This window comes from Eubalaena glacialis, chromosome 3 (genome assembly GCF_028564815.1).
Source record: "Eubalaena glacialis isolate mEubGla1 chromosome 3, mEubGla1.1.hap2.+ XY, whole genome shotgun sequence".
In the NCBI taxonomy this organism is placed as follows: domain Eukaryota; kingdom Metazoa; phylum Chordata; class Mammalia; order Artiodactyla; family Balaenidae; genus Eubalaena; species Eubalaena glacialis.
The window spans coordinates 189,489,813-189,508,470 of NC_083718.1; the positions used below are offsets into that span (position 1 = coordinate 189,489,813).

The following is an 18,658-nucleotide window of genomic DNA, read 5'->3' on the forward strand; positions in this document are numbered from 1 at the left end:
ATTGGGAAAGATTACCCCTCTGCCGCTTCCTATGGTTTCCCTGCTTCTTTCTTCCCTCCTACAATCCATTCTCCCACACACCCAGATTCATCTTTGAAAGACATAATTTAGACCAGGCCACTCCCCACTTAAAACTAATGGCTTCCATTGCAAGTAAAACCTAATCAGACTCCTTCTTATGACTTAGAAGGATGGACATGATTTGTTCTCTGCCATCTTCTCCAACCTAGCCATCTCCAACTCACCCCACCTTTATATTTCTTCAACTTACAAACCTGTTCCTGCCTCAGGGCCTTTGCACTTCCTTTGCCCTCTGCCGGATGTTTTCCTCCCATTCTTCCCATGACCAGCTCCATCTCATCATTCAGGTTCCAGCCTAATGTCCCAGCCTGTGAGAGGATCTGTCCAAAGGAACGTCCCTTTTCCCAAGTTACCTTATCACATTACCATATTCTAGTGTTTTCTCCAGTTATCTTGGTTATTTCTTTGTTTCCTTGTTTGTTTTTTCATCTCCTACAGTAGAATGTAAGCTCTGTGAGAGCTGGGAGCCAGTCTGTCCTGATCACCTCTTTACGCCCAGGGCCAAGGTCAGTGCCTGGCCTGTTATGGCCCCTCAATACCTGTTTGTTGAGTGAATTGCTTCAGAATGCAGTGCACTTGCTCGTCTCATTTTGAATTTCATCTTTTGCCTTTGGTGACTCCCAGGAATCCAGCGTGGGGCTGTCCAGAAGCCCCAAAACAAAGTCTTTTTGTTGGGGGGCTTCCTCCATCTTCTCCCAAGACCCGGTTGCCTTTCCTAAATCCCAAGTCCTCCTTCACCACTGCTTCACCACAGCTCAGTGGCTTGACTCGGTTTTCTCCCTCCTGACCTTGGAACACTACTGGAATCTTGCAAGAGGCAGTTTCCATGCCTGTGTGTCTTCCGCGGCCAGTGATGGAGGGGGAGCCGCCCAGAACCATGTTCTTGCTCAGGGTCGAGTCTCCCCAGCTGTTTTGCCTGGGCATGTGCACCAGGCCAGTGGGCAGGGGCCATTTGCACCCCCTGTGCCCCCTCTTCCCATGTCATTCTAGCTCCTCAGGTGACCTGGCTTGTGCTCCCAGGCCTCTGAGCCCTTCTTTTAGGTGAGGCCAGTTTGGTTCTGGCTTCAAGTGTCCTTTCTTTAAGATCAGCTCCAGGTTCCCCAAGGCTTTGGGAGACCCAGGGAAGAGGTCCCTGAGCAGCCAGCATTGTCCCCCAGGGTGTGGCTTGTTTGCATGACCAACTCCTTCCTGCACTGAGAGCTCCTTGCGGTCAAGGTTAGAGTTAGGGGCTGCGTCCATACCAGGCGCCTACCACTGCCTGGCAAACTACTTGACGAATGAAGAAATGAACGAATGCATGCAGCACCCACTGCTGTCTTACTGAGTGACATGTTTTAGTTTGGGCCTCAAAACAAGGATGTCCAAAAGGGACCCCCTCTTTGTGGTTAGGGGTGGAACAGGGCAGGGCCCCCAGCCCACAGGCTGCCTGAGCCTCTCTGGGTCCAAGATGCAAGATGTTAGGGGAGCCTAAACCACTAGGAGGCATAGTGACCTGGGCAGACTCTCCTGCTAGCTCTGGGGACCCAGAGATGCTCTGGGACCAGGAGAACTGCCTGCTGATACCTAAACAGCCCTGGATCCCTCTCCCAACTCCCCTCCCCCCAAACAGGACAGAAAGAGCAAGGCCTCACTCGTGAGCAGCTTCATGAATTGAGCACGTCAGCCAGGAGCTTCCTGGACCCGCCCTCATCTCAGCCCCTTGCCCATCTGGCCGGTGGTTTTTTATAGATGTAGAAATGGGGACTTAGAGAAGTCAACCTCCGGGCTCAAGTCACCCGATGGTAACTGGCTGACCTGGGATGTGCATGACGTGACTGCTCCGGCACCCAGGATTTGCCAGGTCCTGGCCTGGGACACCATCCAGACGGCATGCAAAGGCCAATCTTTTTTTTTTTTTTCTGGAGGGGTCAGATAACTCAGGACAGGCAAGGTCTGGGTCTTCAGCCAGGCAAGAACCAGGTACAGGAAGCGGCATCTATTTATAGGCTGGGCCAGTCCCTTTCCAGCAGCAGGTGATAAGTGGATAGTTAATAACACGCTGCCCCTCCCCCTACCTCACCAGTGGAGGTGGGGGCTGCGTTAGCCACACGCAGCCCCCGAGCTGTGATAGGCTGACCCAGCCTGGCTGGCGTCAGGAGGGCTGCTGGGAGCCTGGGAGCAGGAGGAGACGAGTGGGAGCCAGCCAGGCCGCTGGCGGGGGCAGGGCCAGCAGAGGAGGCCACCACAGGCACCAGCCCTGGCTCCCTGGGATGTCTGCGGTGCAGAGGCCGCTGCGTTCAAGCAGAAGCCGAGCACGTGAGCCCAGCCCTGGAGCAGCGGCATTCTGCTCTGGTGGGCTGCGTGGGGAGATGGTGAGAGAGAGAGAGAGAGAGAAAGAATGTTCCATGTCAGCTCGGGAGCCCCAGGCTAGGGGGATGATGCAGAGTGAGGCCGACAGCTCGGGCGGCCGGAGGTTCAAGCTGGACCACCCCAGTTGAACCAGGCCCCTGGCACGGGCCAGCTCTACTCCTGCCCTGGGGACCCCGGCCCCACTTCCCTTCCCCACCCCTAGTCCTCCACGGGGAGCGTTCTCTCTCTCTCTGTCTCTCTCCTTTTTGTAGGCTGCAGATAACACGGAGTGGGACCCTCCGCCCTCCCCACCCGCCTCCTCGTCTGCCTTTCCGTCTATCATCTGGGCCAGCTGGACGGGTCGTCCCTGGAGCTAATGATGCGTGTGAGGGGCCAGTCAAGGGGTCCTCCCAGCACCAACCCAGGGAACAGAGAACATGAGCAGGTTCCTTCATGAGCATCCACCCCCTTTTCGGGATGTGCCAGGCACATTTCGAGCCCTGGGGGACACGTGGTGACCAAGAAAGACACAGACCCTGTCCTCACGGAGCCAACAGGCCAGTGGGGAGGAGGTGATGGTCAGAGGTCAAGGGCAAGTTGACCAGACAGGGACACCAAGCTGCGTGGACAATGATGGGCCCTGCCCGAGTGACAGGGAGAAGGTCAGAGCCGCGGGGACGGCACCCGGGGCCTCCGGGCCCTGAAAGCGAGAGGAGACGGCGTGCCTGTGCCTTCTGCTGGCCATGGGGTGGCTGGCGCCACCAGCCTCTCAAAGGGGTTTGTGTGGGTTATTCTCAGTTTGACGCCCCCTCCCCTGCGGTCTGCCGGGCCTCCTCCATCCCTCTCTGACCCGCTCTGTGCCGCAGGGGACTGGCCCCGTGGACCGCACGGCCTGGGCCCTCTTGTTCTCGTGACTTCTGTGTGGCTTCAGCTGTGCGAGGCATGGGCGGCGGGGAGAGAGGGCGGCCTTGTGGCCCCGACCCCAGACGCAGCTCCTTTTGGGGCCCTTCCGCCCGCCTGGCTCTCACCAGCTCCTGTGACCCTTCAGGTGGAGGGTGATGAGAACTCCCTGCTGTGACCAGTCCTGGGTGTGTCACCCGGGCGCATTGGTTGTCTAAGCAGTCCTCCATCAGGTTCTCTTCAAAACCCAGCCGAGCTCACCTGTGCCCCCATCTATCATGCTAAGGGGGCCATGAGTCCAGAACAGATGCCATTACGATAGCTGATCCGGGACCCACTCCTTCACCGTGGAGGAACCCGAGGCCCAGAGTAATGACACCACTTGCTCCAGGTCACCCCCTCCAGGCCGACTCGGAGTCCAGTGCTCTGGGGTCCCGCGGCCTCTGCCGGGAGGCGGCCTCTCACCTGGGCAGTAGCAGCGGAGCACCCCAGGCTGAATCAAGGACGCAGGCACTGAGATCTGGTCGAACAGGCAGCTGTAATTATTGCTGGCTTCTTGCCACGGGCCAGTGATGAGAACCTTCACTCCTCCCTGGAGGGAACAGAGACCAGCGGGGGGTGGGGGTCAGCCGCAGAGGGAAGGATGAGGGACACAGGCCCCCGTGGCTGCACCCCCAGCCCATGTGCTTTTGGAAAATGCAGACTGCCGATTTCCATAAGCCCTACTTTTGAGAACCACTGTTTCAGGACTGTGGCGGGAAGAAGGGCCCAAGTCCTCCTCCCCCGGGTGCCTCAGGGGCCCCCAGATGCTCCTTGCCTTCCTCAGCTGGCACCCAGCACGGGGGCCAACAGTTCGGATCCCTGACCCCCTCCTGGAAGTGGAACTTTCAGCTCCAGGCAGAAGGGAGCACAGAGTTTTTCAAGCCTTTCCCCCCAGGATGCACCTGAGAACTGGCCGGGGGGACCCCTGAGAGGAAGCGGAGGGGAGGGAAGGGGCTTTCTCTGTCATTTGCTTGTGGACAGATGTGTGAACTGAGCTACGGAAATGGGCTTGAGCATCTTAGTGGCCTCCAGGGACTGGACGTTCTGGCGGGGAGATGAGGGGAGACCCGGGATGCCCAGGGTGTGGTGGGGATAGCCAGGGGAGGGGGCAGCGAAGGGGGGCTGGATGAAGAAGGTGATGAGAAAGAAAGCAGAACAGAAAATTGGAAGGAAGGCTCAGAGTTGGAGGGGCTCAGAGGTTGCCATGGTGGCCAGACGGCCCCCTCACTGTGCACAGACACAGTACACGCAGGCACTGATGTGCTTGCAGCCTGGCTGGGCTGCAGCTGCTCCCACAGGGCGAGAGCGGGGGAGTGGGGGGAAGGGGGATGCAGGAGTGGGGCTCAGATGGCCTTGCTCAGCTCAAGGGGAGAGGGCCCTGCCCCCCAAGGATCTCAGAGGCGCCCAGGCGCAGGACAGCACAGGAAGGGTACAGGCGCTCCCTGACCTCTGGCTGGAACCAGCCAGGGCAGCCACAGAGCAAGGAGGGTGGCCTTATGTCTCGGTGCCCCGGGCAGTCCTGCTCTATTGTCCGAGCTTAGTGATTAATAGCAGCCTGTCCTGCCTGATGTGGCCAAGGAGGTGTAGGTGCCCTACTCAGAGCTCAGACAGCTGAGGGGAAGGCCGGGTCACTGAGTCAGGGAGGCCTGCCCTGGGGGTGCAGAAGGTGGGGTGGCTGGCCTTTCTAGCTCTCCTGGTTCTCCTCGGGTGGGCCACCCCAGGCTCCAGCCTCCTCTCCTGGCAGGGGGCCAAGCTCTGCCCAGGACAGGGTGGAGAGCACCACCTAGTGTCCAGGCAGGAGAAGGTTGAGCGGCGTGCCTCCTGGAGACTGGTGGGGTGGAGGGGGTGAGGAGTGCGGCCTGAGGCCCTCCTTCCCCTGCTTCTCCGGGCCAGAGAGGCCAGACCCTAGTTCTCCCGCTGCTCGTAACGCCAGCGAGACGTTCTCTCCTGCTCAGTCACACGTTCTTGGGTGACCTGTCCTTGGCACTGGCCCATCCGTGCTCTGGAGGGACCCCGGCCTCGACACAGGACTGGCTATTGAGGCTCCGCACAACGCTCCTGGAAGCAGACCTGGCCCAGGGCTGGCCTTGGGCATCAGCAGTACGAGGGGCTGTTTCCAGGGATGAGGTGGAAGTGGGTCCCTCATAGCCCAGCACAGGAGGGAGATTCCCCTATGGAAGGGGCTCTCCCAGACTGGAAGGCCTTCCACCTGTGCTCTTGGATGGGCCTCCCTTCCTCTGCCTGGAATGGCTGGAGAAGTCATCTTACTGCTAGACAATCAAAGTTTGGAGGGTAGTAGACAGAGCTCAGGACCAGGAGCCAAAGGCAGGAGGTCTGCCTCTGCCCCTCGTAGCTGTGTGTCCTCAGGCAAGTGGCCCAACCTCTCTGGGTGGCATTTGAACTTTAGGGACCCTCTGGCCTTGACATTCTTTGGTTCTGATATATGGCTCCGCAGAGAGATTTGGAGTTCTGTCGGAGTGGCGGGGCTGGAGCCAGCATCCTTGGGCCCACAGGCTGGGAGTGGGTTCCTGGCTGGGAGATGTACCATATGGCACAGGTAGAACCTGACTTTGGGATGCCTGGGGGCACCAGAGGCCAGCTCAGGGCAAGATCCACCCTGGATCCTGGGCAATGGAAGAGCAGTGTCTTCAAAAGGCCACAGACAGTTACTCTGTGAGAAAGAAAGAAAGAAAAAAACCCCCAATAACCCCAATCAATAGCTGCTAGCATGAAGCCAGGGCTGCTGTGAAGAACAAAGGACTGCAGAAATTACTGGAGAACATCAGGACCTTCTCCATGGAAACTGCTGCGGGAGGGGCTCAGCATCCATCAGTTCAGGAGATGGTTTCCATGGCAACATCGGCCTGGCTGTGCTGAATCGCTGTGATGCGGGCACCTGACGGCTCTAATTGCAGCCTCCTGTGCCTGGCGCGGCAGGAGCGTCCATGGAGGGAGATGACGCAGAAGCGTTTGGGGGAGGAGAGGCAGCAACACATGCTATCTGAGGTCTCTGTGCCCTGGGAGCCCTGAGTAAGGGACCTGGATTTCTGATGCCCCTAGGGCGGATCCTGGGGGCCCAGGGGCACCTCCAGCATGTGTGTGTGTGTGTGTGTGTGTGTGTGTGTGTGTGTGTGTGTGTGTGCAGGTGAAGAGGCAGACAGAGCAGAGGGGAAGCGGGAGCAGCCTGTGGTGAGGGAGGGATGCTCAAGAAGAGACAGCAAGATGGCCCTGGCCTTAGCATCCCTGCGAAATGAGTGTCTGGGCACCCTCGAATTTTAGAGCTGGGTGACGGTGCTGAGCGACTGGCTAGATCCGGGCTCCTGACACAGGTGGCAAGCAGGCTTCTTTCCAGCAGAGAAGGGGGGAGGGCGAAGGGTACCATGCCAGCCGGTGGGGGCGGTGCTGTGAGGAGAGAGGAAGGACAGGGGAGAAGATGCTATCTCCTGCAGGAGAACCCGGGAGGGGCGGCCCCTGCTGCTGGACTGGGTGGGGGAGGACGGCAGGGAGGGAGTGGCTGGCAGAGCCGCTGGGCCCTCTACAGAGGCCTCTCCGAGCAGCCACGTTGGGCTCCAAAGGGCCCAGCTGGTGGCATCTGCGCATTTCCCAAATCAAATTGAATTTGAGCTGCTTTTGTTTCTGGGTAGCTGGAAGCATCGAGAGCTTCTGGAAAAGCGGGGCTGGCCGCTCCCTCTGCGAGGTGCCCGGGCCATCTTTCCTTTCTCGTTCCCATGCCGCCCTCGCGTGGCGAGCTGCTGAACTGACTTTCTCCGAGGTACAGTTTAGGGATCTGCAGGCCGGTGCTCGGATACAGGACAGAGAGGGCCAGGCCTGCCAAGAGCCCCGACCAGTGCCCGCAGGTCCCAGGGGCCGGAAGGAGGGCCTGGACCCGCCCAGGGATGTGCACTCAGCTCACAGGTTGAGTCCGGGGATAAGAAGCTCCTCCTCCCGCAGGACACGGGCGCCGGGGTGCCTCAGAGCATCCTGAGGAAGGACCAAATCTCCAAGGTCGGAGGACTTGGAGGGCCTTGAGGCCACCCCTGCTCAGCCACTTACAGATCAGGACACCGAGGCCCAGGAGGCGGTGCCCCGACTCCCAGCTCTGACCTCCTTGAACCCCAGTCCCAGGCCTCCCTCCCAGCCCCTCTGAGTTGCTTTCTTAATCCCCGTGGGGAGCCAGCTGCTGGGCTGAGCTGACCTTTCACCCCAGGGGATGGGGTCACAGCGAGCCACACCAAGAGGAAACTGAGTCAGTCTTCTGGAGTCTTGGGGGTCCGTAGGGGCAGGGGGAATCCCTGGAGGTAGGTGGAAGGGGCAGGGCTGCTGGAGCTCTTCGCTCAGTCCTCACAACCCAGTGAGGAAAGCGCTAGCATTGCCCCAATCTTAGAGACAGGAAAGGCAGCAACATTGCCCGAAGTCACCACCGGCTAGTAAAGTGGGGGCCAGGATTTGAATCCAGACTGTCCAGCCCCAGCCCTGTGCTCCTCACCACGTAGGGCAGCCACCTCTGGACACCTGAGCTGGGATGAACCTGCTGCCCGAGGACACAGTGCACGGGCAGAGCTGCTCTTACACCTGCTGTATTTCTGGGATGCTCCTGTCCCAAGGGGGGGCCACTACCTGGGCTGATGTGGCATCTGAGAGCTGGGGGCATTCATACGCAGCCTCTTCGCCACGGCCGAGGCAGGAGGACACGAAAAGGAGCACAGTGGGCCGTGAGTTGGGATGGCCACAGAGTAATAACCAATAACATAACAATAAACTATTGATTACTTCCTACGGGCCAAAGACTTTACCAAGAAGCAAGTACTATTATCACCCCCACTTGATAGGTGAGCAAACTGAGTCACAGGGAGGGAAAATCACAGCAGAGCCAGGAATGACACCCAGGGGTGCCCCCTGAGACGTGCCCTCCACCCTGGGCCTCAGTGTCCCCTTCACCAGGGCCCGGGGGAGACTGGGAAGCCGACACGGGCTCTCAGAAATGCTTCACTTCTCAGGGAATCCCGTTAACCCTGTCCCAACTTGGGCATCGTCCTGGGAGCCCCTACCAGCGCCTGGGGCTGGAACGTGCACGGGTTTAGCCAGCATCCCTGCCCTGCCCATGTCGGAAGACCTTCTGCGGGGTTTGCATCACTGCCCTGAGGTACCCCATGAGCTTCAGTGTCTCTTAGGAGGACCCCTCCCTTGGTGTTTTGGGCAGCAGCCCCTGCCCTAATGTCTAGGGAAGGTGGCAGTGGAGCCAAGGGAGCCGTGGGCAGCCATCTCCCAGGGGAGAAAGTGCCGATCTGGGCCCCAATATGCTGCTCTCCAAACACCTGGCAGGCGGACTGGGAGGGGTCAGGGAGCGTGTCCTATTGGGCAGCAGGAGGTTAGGGAACACTCGGGCCACTCTGTCCCCTTCCTACGCCATTCTACTTCGGAGGAAAAGCAAAGGTTCCTTCCTTAAGCACCTGGGCCACCGTGGTAAGATCTGGCTCGTCCTGCGGTCCTGGACTTTGGCGCAGTGATTCTCAACGTCAGATCTCAGCCCCCCCCGGAAGGGAGATGGACTGTGGGGTGGGGGGATGCCTTTGATTTTGTAGAGGCTGGATATACCACCAAAATCTCACAGATGACTCTTTGGAAGCTGTATCCTCCCTCTCAATTTGATGGGAATTTGTTTTTCCTTTGTTTTGTGAAACAAATCAAAAGCAATGGATACAGATGGTCTATAGTGGTGATTTCCAAATTTTTTTCCAGCAGCCCTAGGATGCTTTTTCGGAAAAAAAAAAAAAAAAAAGGCAAAGCAAAACATAGGTGGAATCTTAAGACATCAGCCAGGTGACAGCGGTGACAGCAAACATTGATCTGGCAGAGTTGGGAGGGCCACCTGGCCTCCGAGGAGACCCTGATTTTAAAGCTACTTGCTCCTGTGAGGACTGAGAACACCGCTTGAGAGAGCTGGGGGTATTTCGAGCACCATGGGGACAGAGGGAGGGGACATCTGCAGGGTCCAGAGCTTCAAGGGAAGGGCAGCCACACGCAAACGAGCATCCCTTGCTGGGTGCTGGCGGGTGGGCAGGTGAGGCTGGTGCGGGAGGCTACGGCAGTGACAGCTTACCTCCGGGTAAGACCACTCTGGGGAGTAGTCGGTCACCATGAACACCCGTCCGCTCTGCTGCAGCATCCCCAGGGTGCCCGGGGCTGAGGCGGCCGAGACCACCTCGGCAACGTGCATGTAGGCCATGGTGCTGGCCCCGCCCTCGGCGCTGCTCAGCTGCAGGCTCCCCTGCTGGGGGCTGCAGCAGGGGATGCACATCTCTGCCTGGGTGAAGGGGGCACGGGCCCCGTCCTCTGACTGCGAGAGCGCTGCGCCATCCCCCGACACCAGCTGGTGCCCGTAGATGGTGCCGCTGCCCCCCTCCACGGAGATGAAGTCGTTGATCAGGTCGGAGAACTGGTTGCCGAAGGAGATGTCGAAGTGGTCCAGGCTGAGCTCCATGTTGGAGGCGTGGCCCAGGCCGGGCTGGGCCACGGGGTAGAGTCCCTGCGCCACGTTGCCCGGGAGGAGGGGGACGCCGCCGGCGCTGCGGATCACGCCGGTGGGCTCGGGCTGCAGGTAGGGCTCGGAGCTACAGGCCTGCAGCTCCCCGGACTTGATCAGGCCCTCGCCCCCTTCGGCCACCTGCGAGGTCTCCATGGTGACCTCCCCTTCCGCCGCCATGGCCTGGAAATTGGCCTGAAACTGCATGAGGTGGAGGGAGGAAGTGGACTCGATCCGTGTCTCCACGTGGCCGCTGCAGGAGCTGGTCTGTGACGACGCCTCCGTTTTCACCGCGGGCATCACGAAGGTGCCCCCGGAGTCACCCAGGCTGCTGCGGGCGTTCTGCTCCGTGGGGAGGGGCTTGCTGGCGTCCTGCAGGAAGAAGCTCGGGGAAGGGGTCTGGTGGGCGTGGGGGCCCGCCTGGCCGAAGCTGGACGTGTAGTCCTTGCTGGCGTCTATGGCGCTGAAGTCCATCTGTTCCAGGGTGGTGCTGGGGCTCAGGCCGCCGCCCGACGGCAGGAGGCTGGAGCCCGCGCCCAGCGTGAGGGAGCTGGAGGCCGCGGCCGCCGCGGAGGAGGAGTAGGCCTCTTGGGCCACCTGCTGCTCGAAGGAAGTGTCCTCGGTCTTGATTTCCTTGGTCAGGACGGTGGTGAAGCTGAAGCCCCTCTCCACAGGTGGCGAGCGCCGGACGTGGGTGCTGACCATCTCGGCTTTCAGGCCTCCGCCCCCGTACGTCTGGCCCTGCTTCGGGTTATTGAGGAAACAGTCGGGGTCAAAGTTCATGGTGGTTTCTGGAATCTTCCGGCCCCCGTCGAGGGTGGTGGAGAGGACGAGCTCTTCGGACACATTGGTGGGCAGCATGGACAGGCTCTCCGAGCTGCCCGTGGTAGGGAAGGCGTACTTGTGGCCGTCGGAACTCACGGCCAGGACGAGGCCCTGAGAGGCGTCGGGCGACAGGAGGTGTTGGTTGGGGCCTGCGGTGGGGGACATGGTGTACACGGCCTCGTTGGTGACCTCGGACATGAACACCGTGGCGCTCTGGGACAAGCTCCCCATCACGGAGGCCACCGCCATGCTGGACACGCCCGTGACCACGGGGCTGTCCGCCATGTCCGGGTCGCTGTTGAGCCCGCTGCTGATGGACACGGGGGAGCTCTGGGTGGTGTCAGGGACCTCCACCTGGTTGGTGGAGGAGACCTCGGTGCTGTTTTGGTGCAGCAGTACCGGCTTGGCCACCTTGCCGTTCCTCTTCTCGCGGCTCAAGCCCTTGCCGTGGCTGTGCTCGTGCTTGCCCTCGGATACGTCATTGTGCTGCACCGCCGCGTGGCCCCCGTACCCCCCCGTCCGCGGCTCCACCTTCGGCGAGATGATGCGGTGTTTGGCACTGTTACACTTGTGGTGCACGCTGCTGCCCGCTCCTGCGGAGATCAGAAGCGCAACACGTGCACGCACACGCACACACACACACACACACACACACGCAGAGTGTCAGAGCTAGGACCGCGGTGGGCCCCGTCCCTGAGCGCTGGGGTCTGGCAGAGCCCAGCCTGGGAGTCCAGGCTGGCCCTGGCCCCTCGGGGCTGCCGTGGGACAGACCCTCAGGGACTCAGGCCCTCTTACCCCGCCCAGGGTTCTCAGGTGCCCTAGGCAACCACCCTCCGGACTGGGGGGGCTTTGTCCCTGATGCTCTTTTCAAATAGTAATTGAAGAGCCCCAGTGCATAGGAGGCGGGGAAGGAGAGGCTGGGGAGAATGTCGTACTCCAGGAAAATCCTTCCCACCTTCCGAGGCGTACTCACTCACTGGAATGGCTCAGTCTGGGATGGTGGCCGGGGCCTTCTCCCCTCCCCTGAAACTTTTCACGCCTGTTCAGGCCACAGTGTCCCAGGAAGCCCCTCTGGGACTGAAAGCCGGTGGTTGATGGTAGGGGGCTGGGGGTGCGGTGGGTAGAGAGCAATGTACTCTCCCTGGACTAGCTCTTAGGCCCCAGGACCAAAGAGGGTTCTAGACTTTATTCCAGAGGCAGAAAGGTATTTGGGGCCACCCCCCCCCCACTCCATTTAGCTAGCCCGTGCCTTTCCTTGGCTCTCTGTGGGATGAAATCCTTCTAAAGACCTGAGCAAGGACCCAGCCCTAACCCCCAGTTCAGTGGCAGAGAAGAAAGAACCTCAGGCTCTGAGCGTTTCTGAGCAAGTTGCACTCAGGGCTCTGCCCCCAGGCCTCCACTCCTGCGTAATTTTCATTCCATCTGATAAGGGTGACTCCGCTTTTGATAAAAGGGTGATTTCTCCCCTGATCCTGTTACAGACTCACCAAGATTCCTAAATGCATGAAGACTTCGCAGAGAAGTGACATGACCCTCTAATGGAAATAGCTAATTAAGGCAGCTAGGGAGTGAAGAACCACATTTCCAAGAGCAAATACCATTATCGGAAACACAGACACATCGGGACAGAAGACGTGGGATGCTTTACATTCTTGGAGGAGACAGAGATGAAAGCAAGAGGTTTCGCTTGAGTGGTCCCACTGACTCAGGGCTGATCTCCCAGAAAAGCCTGTGTCGGCCTGGGGACCTGGGCTCCTGCTGCTGATGCCCGAGATCCCAGGGCCCGGAGGGCACCTGCTACGGGTGGATGTGGACAGAGACCCGGCCCTGTGCACTCCTGACCCTGCTGCCCACATTCCTAGAGGGCGCTGCATCTCCGGAAACTGCTCTCTCCTGCCCGAAGTGGGCTGCCCGCCGGCCCCTCCAGCCCCGCCGGCCCCGCCGGGCAGGACGAGGGAGAGTTGCCCTGGGTGCTGTGGCCTGGCTCCTGGCTGCCCCCTCTCCCCTTGTGGTCCTCACGCCCGCTGCCCGGCGGCGCCCCCTCTGCCCACGCGCCCGCCGGGGGCCACCCCGCTCACCCAGGCTGCCGGTGCAGAGGCAGGTGTGGGTCCGCGGCTGTGGCTTGGTCTGGTGGCTGTCAAGGATCTGCTGCACCAGCTGCTCGACCGAGAAGCCCGGGCTGCTGTTCCCGTTGCTGCAGGTCCACTTGATGCCGTGGACTGTGGGGAGAGAGGCGGGGCGGTCAGAGGCCACGCCTGCGGGGGGCGTCCTGCGAGGGCCGGGACCGGGGCCGCCCTGAGCGCGGCCCCCTCTCTGCTGGGACGCCGGCTCCAGGCACCGTGAAGTGATGGCCGTAAGGAGTGCAGGAGCGAGAGAGGAGGGTAGAGAAGGGAGGCCCAGGCTGCCCCGCCAGGCTGCCCCGCCAGACCCCGCTCCCCTGGGGACCTCTGTGCTCCCCCTCTGCCTCCTGCCCTCCTTTCCTGTGGCGCATGGCAGGGGGGTGGGCAGTAGACGGCCCAGGGAGTTGCTTTCGTTTCCGCAAAGTCCAAGTACATCGGGTGGCTCTTCAAGGGGTCCTGGAGTGGAGGGGATAGAGAGTGAGGATGGGGAAGGAGAGGTGCCGGAGGCTGAGGGACCTCCCCAGACCGCAGGCCGTGGAGATGTGGAGACGTGGTGGAGGTTGGGGAGAATGGCTCCCAGCAGGATGGATGCCCAACCCCGGCGGGTGGCAGAGGGGGAGCGCTTCAGCCTCCTGCTCTCACCAGACTTCCCAGCCTCGAGGGATGGCAGATTGGGCCGGGGGAGAAGGGGATGGACCGAAGGGCCCACATGGCCTGGACAGTGGGTGCCCACTGATGGCCCGCCACCCGGACGGCCGCCCTGGCGTTTTGGCTCCACCCTCCTCAACCCTAGACCCCTGCTGTCCCTGGTGTTGGATGGGGGACCCAGCATGACTGAGGGTGGGCTCCCCACCTGCCTGGCAGGATGGGGCTGGAAGTCTAAAATAACCGACTTGCCTGGCTGGGTGTGTGGACTGACTGAGTTTCACGCCCGCTTGCCCTGCTGTGTTCTCTCAACTGGAGCAGACCCGGCTGAGAGGCGGGCGGCTGAGCCTGGGGGGCCTCTCTGGTGGCTCTGGGGGGCCAGGTCCAGAGGCAGTGAATCCACAGCCCCGGGGCTGGAGCTGGTGTCTGGGGCTTCAGGAGGGACCCAGGTCCCTATGAAGGGGGTGGATGGTGGGAGCTGGTGGTCTGAGAGGAGGAACAGGGCATCAGGGCACAGGGTCAGGTTAGATAGAAGCCAGGGGCTTTGCCAGTGCAAGAACAATTTGCCTTCTCCTGATCTCACGTGGACTCCATGGGAAGAACTGTCACAACTCGCAGAGCCTGCCTTTGCTCTGTGAGGGGCACAAGGAGACACACAGGGAGAGTCTACACAGCGGGTAGGAGCTGGGTTGGCTTCAGATGTGGATTGGAGTCCAGGTTTTGTTCTGTACTTGCTGTGTGAATTTGGCCAAGTCACTAAACCTCTCTGAGCCTCAGTTTCCTCATCTGCAAAATGGGAATACGAGAGTATCTGCCTCACAGGGTGGCCCGGAGGAAACCCAGTCTCCTGCCTGGCACTCTGTGTGGACCCCGCCAAGAGTAGCTGTTGTCATAACCGTTAATGTTGATGATGGCAACGACAGCGACACACAGCACACGATGCTGGCCTTGCCCTGCAGCTTGGCCGATGCTTTGGGAACAGGCCTGGGGAAGGCAGCTTCTTGCTGCGAAATCCACAGACGGCTCAGCCTTGGAACGCTTCAGGGAGAGCTCCACGGCGCCGTCCGTCTCATGCCTTTGCTCCTCGTCCGCGCCTTCATGTAGAACTTCAGTGGTTTTTCAAAGAAAACCCCGGTGTGAGGGTCGTGATCTGCTGGGAATCCCCCGAGGCCGCCGCTTTTCTTCTCCGTGCACCTGCCCAGGTGTTCGCCCACGATCCTCGCCTCCACTCCATTCTGATGAGGCTCTGGCCCCTCGGGACTTCTTCCGGGCTCTGCCGGTCATTTCTTCAAAAGCGCTGGGGCCCTAGCCCTGCTCCTGGCGGTCCCGAATTCTGGCGGGTCATTGAGAGGGGATGGTGGCTGAGTGGCTTCTGCCTCGAGCTAGCTCAGCTGCTTGGATTTGAAGTCGTGGGCGCCTGTTTGGAGCCCTGTGTGATGCGCATGCCCAGGGGCTGGGTGTTTGCAGCCCACCTTTCTGCAGGTGGACAGTGCCTCCCCTTGGGATCCCTCGGGAAAATCTCCGGCAGCCCCAGGAAGCTTGCACTCCCGCTGGCTCAGGCCCACCTCCTGTCTGGCAGCTGGAAGGGACAGCCCAGGCTAGGGGTTTGCAAACCTCATCATAGCTGTGGAGCACTTTTCGCAAATAAACCTCTACCTGGAAATCCAATACGGAAAATAGATCACAGCAGAAGGGGCCTGGCCCAGGCAGGACTCAGGGGTCAGGGCGTGTCCTCGCACCTGGGCCCCCTTGGCTGAGGACCTTTTCCAGAATCCTCATTTTATAGATGAGAAAACAGAGGCTGAGGGTGGGGGCCAGAGGGCAGGACTCAAGGACTCTTTCCCTCAAACCGCTGTACACAGATGTCCTGCCCCAGCTGTCCATCCCCTGCCCCAGCCCAGAGGTTCCGGAGGGGTGCCCAGACTTTTCTTTAAAGCTCTGCACGAGTTCCTCGCATGCAGTCAGGATGGCAAACACAGGGCTCTGTCTTAAGCCGAGTCTGCAGATTCTGCAAGTCTGAGACCAGAAGCATCTCCAGAGCTCATCACGGGCACTTCTACCTGTGGAGGACTTGGAGCAGGGGCTCTTTGCAAAGCCAGACCAGGTGTTCTCAGGGAACCCTCCCCCGCCCACCCGAGTCTGAACTTGAATCTCTGGAGACGTGAGCTAGGCTCAGGCAGCCCCGCCTCTGGCTTCTGGCTGCAGGACCCCACCCCACCCAAAGGTCTGGGGTGCTGGCGTTGGGTGGGCTCGCTAACCCCCAGACTGCCAGTCGGCTCTGCTGGAACGTTCTGACATTTTGGACCAAGCCCCCCCTGTGCTGACAACTGCCGCTCAGACCAGCCTCCTCCAGCCCCCGTGCGGGCGCAGCTCCTGCGTTCTTCCTGCTTCTTGTTCGTCTCCTCATGTTGTGAAGGTTATAAAATGAAAACCCAGTGAAGGGTGACAGATTGCAAGCAGAGAATTTTTGGATGCTTAATGCAAATTACCTACTGTCTTAGCACATCCAATATGCAAATTGCCTCCCTCCCCCTCTGGTGGGGGAGGGGAGAGGAGCCCCCTCCTCGGAGGTTACCGAGGTTACTGTTAGTACCGAATATCAAATACTATCAAGACGGCTTTTAACATGTCATGCTCCGCTTCCCGACACGTAATGAATCAATGGGAAAGGAGATTTCTATTGGGAAAAGCGTGTTTTATGGAAGAACGGTTGATACACACGCACGCTGGCCCCCTCCCCCTCCACTGCCTCTCCTCCTTCGTAAAAGCAGCTAAAGGGAAACCCATTAAAGGTACAGTTGGTGAAATGTAAGGTCATGAACTGGGGCGGAGGGCATAGAAAGAGAAAAGGGAATACCTCCCCGCCCCCCCCACCCCCGCCCAAATCACCTCTTGGTGGCTCTGGGCCACATCGCCCCTCTGCTCTCTGAGTCTCGGTAGAGGGCTCCTCATTCCCAGGCCACAGTCGGCTGCCTGGGGGTGGGGGTGGCCTGAGTGTTTCCTGCCGAATCCCTGGCCGGGGAGCCTCTAAAGCTCCCCATGCAGGAGGTCTGGACGGTGCTCCCGGGCTGCTCAGGTGATGGAGGGGGGCCTGTCCTGTGTGCCCAGGAAGGCTGGGGCAAGGAAGGTACCAGAGAGGGAGAAGGCGGGCGTGGGTGACTCCTCACAGGCCTGCACAGGACAGGAGTGGCCAGAGGGCCACACTGGCCAGAGGAAAGTGGGGTGCTGCAGGGTACTCCTGCGGCTTCGCCCATAGTCCTGCTGCTGCCCAGGGACCCCCACACCTGGGCCTGACTCTGGCTCTGCCAGGCGGAGTGCAGCAGGCCCCGTGGGAGGACTGGTCTGCGAGCCGAGAGTGCTGACGTGGCCTGAACACGACGCTCACCCTAACGACCTCCCAGAGCTGGGCAGCCGGGCTAACACTAATCTGAATAATCAAAAGGAAATCGGTGACAACAGCATGGGGCCACGCTTTGGAGAACATCTTCTGATGAGCAATTCACCCAAGAGGCAGCCAACCGCTGGGAAGAGTGTAACTGAGATCTGGAGGAGGGGGCTGGGGAAGGTATGGGGGTGAATCCCCCACCCATACCCCTGCCTGGGGCCAGCTGCCAGCTGAGGGCCACTTGGCTTATGCCTGCTCCATCCCAGCCTTGTGGGGGGTTGTAGGTGGAGAGCTTTGGCCAGGTAGGCTTAACTTGACCCCAGGTTGAGCTGCCCTGTCACTCTGTTATGGACAGAATTGTGTACCCCCCAAAATTCTTAGGTTGAAACCCTAACCTTCAATTTGAGTATATTTGGAGATAGGGCCTTTTGGAAGATAATTAAGGTTAAATGAGGTCCTAAGGGTGAGTCCTAATCCAACAGAACTGGTGTCCTTATAAGAAGAGGAAGAGACACCAGGGGTGAGCACACAGAGGAAAGGTCATGTGAGGACACAGTGAGAAGGCGGCCGTCTGCAAGCCAAGGGGAGAGGCCTCAACAGAAACCACCCCTGCCCACACCTTGATCTTGAACTTCCAGCCTCCAGACCTGTGAGAAGTAAATTCCTATGGCTTAAGCTGCCCAATCTGTGGTGTTCTGTTATGGGAGCCCCAGGTGACATCAGGGTTCAGGCCTGAGCCCTATATGCCCCTGGGAGAGACCCACCCTGCCCTTGTGCTGCACACGTTGGGTGTGTATGTTTGAGGGGCACTGAGATCTTTCCCAAATGCCTCCTTTTGAAACTGAGCAGGACCCTGTGGGGCTCCTGGGCACAGAAACCTTTCTGTCCCCCATTTCTTGTTTGTAGGGAGCAGACTCCAGCCTCCATGACCTTCCCTGAGTTCCAAAGGGCAGATTTGAACAGTTGCTAATCAAGAGACTAGAAGCCAAGAAACCACCTGAGGCAAGATTAGAGGAACCAGAGAAGCTCATCAAGAGACTACCTGAGACCAGATTGGAGGGGTGCAGCCCCTGCACACACTCTAATCTTATCAGCAGCCCCATGCTTGAACTATTGCTATAAAACTCCTCATCAAATCCTCCCGGGTTGGGACACGGAGTTTTTCGGAGCAGGAGCCTGCTGTGCCCCACTTTGCCTGGCAAAGCAATAAAGCTATTCTTTTCTACTTCACCCAAAACTCTGTTTCCGAGATTCGATTAGGCACCGGTGCACAGAGGCTGAGATTTGGCATCACTTTCGCTGCCACTTTAAATCTTACCCTTCCATCCAGCACATGCCAGCTCAAGCCTCACCTCCCCCTGGAGGCCCTCCTGGTTACTCTAGCTCTCGTCCCCACTGGAGCCAGAGTCTGACTCATGGGGACAGGATGTTATCGAGGGGACCTTCTCTATCCCCCATGCTTCCAACGATGCCTGGCACGTAGCAGATGCTCAGCAAAGACTGGTGGAGTGAATAAACGAATGGGTGGTTTCTCAGTCACTCACACCCTCTCCAGCACTGCTCCCTTTTTGTTTCATCCATTCATTAATTCCCCCAATGAACTGTAAGCAGAGGTCACATCTCAATAATAATAACAAAAATAATATTTACCGAACCTACACTACCTGCTAGGCATTGTGCTAGGTTCTTTGTATGTTGACTCCATTATAAAAAGAAATAAATCACAATAATATCTACCCTTGATTGAGTATCTACTGTGGACAGGGCACTGGGCAGTGGTTCTCCAAGTGTGGTCCCAGCTGCCATAAA

The 18,658-nt window shown here is 59.4% G+C and overlaps 1 protein-coding gene across 1 annotated transcript in view; it reads right to left on the reverse strand.

The window, feature by feature from the left end:
- CAMTA1 (calmodulin binding transcription activator 1) overlaps window positions 1-18,658 on the reverse strand; it is an 898,980-nt gene that overhangs the window by 78,172 nt on the left and 802,150 nt on the right. The window contains exons 8-10 of the mRNA XM_061187140.1: window positions 12,778-12,918; window positions 9,452-11,292; window positions 3,775-3,901 (exon numbers count right to left, since the gene is read on the reverse strand). Of these exons, the coding sequence (XP_061043123.1) occupies window positions 3,775-3,901; window positions 9,452-11,292; window positions 12,778-12,918 (2,109 nt within the window). The remainder of the gene's footprint in view (window positions 1-3,774; window positions 3,902-9,451; window positions 11,293-12,777; window positions 12,919-18,658) is intronic.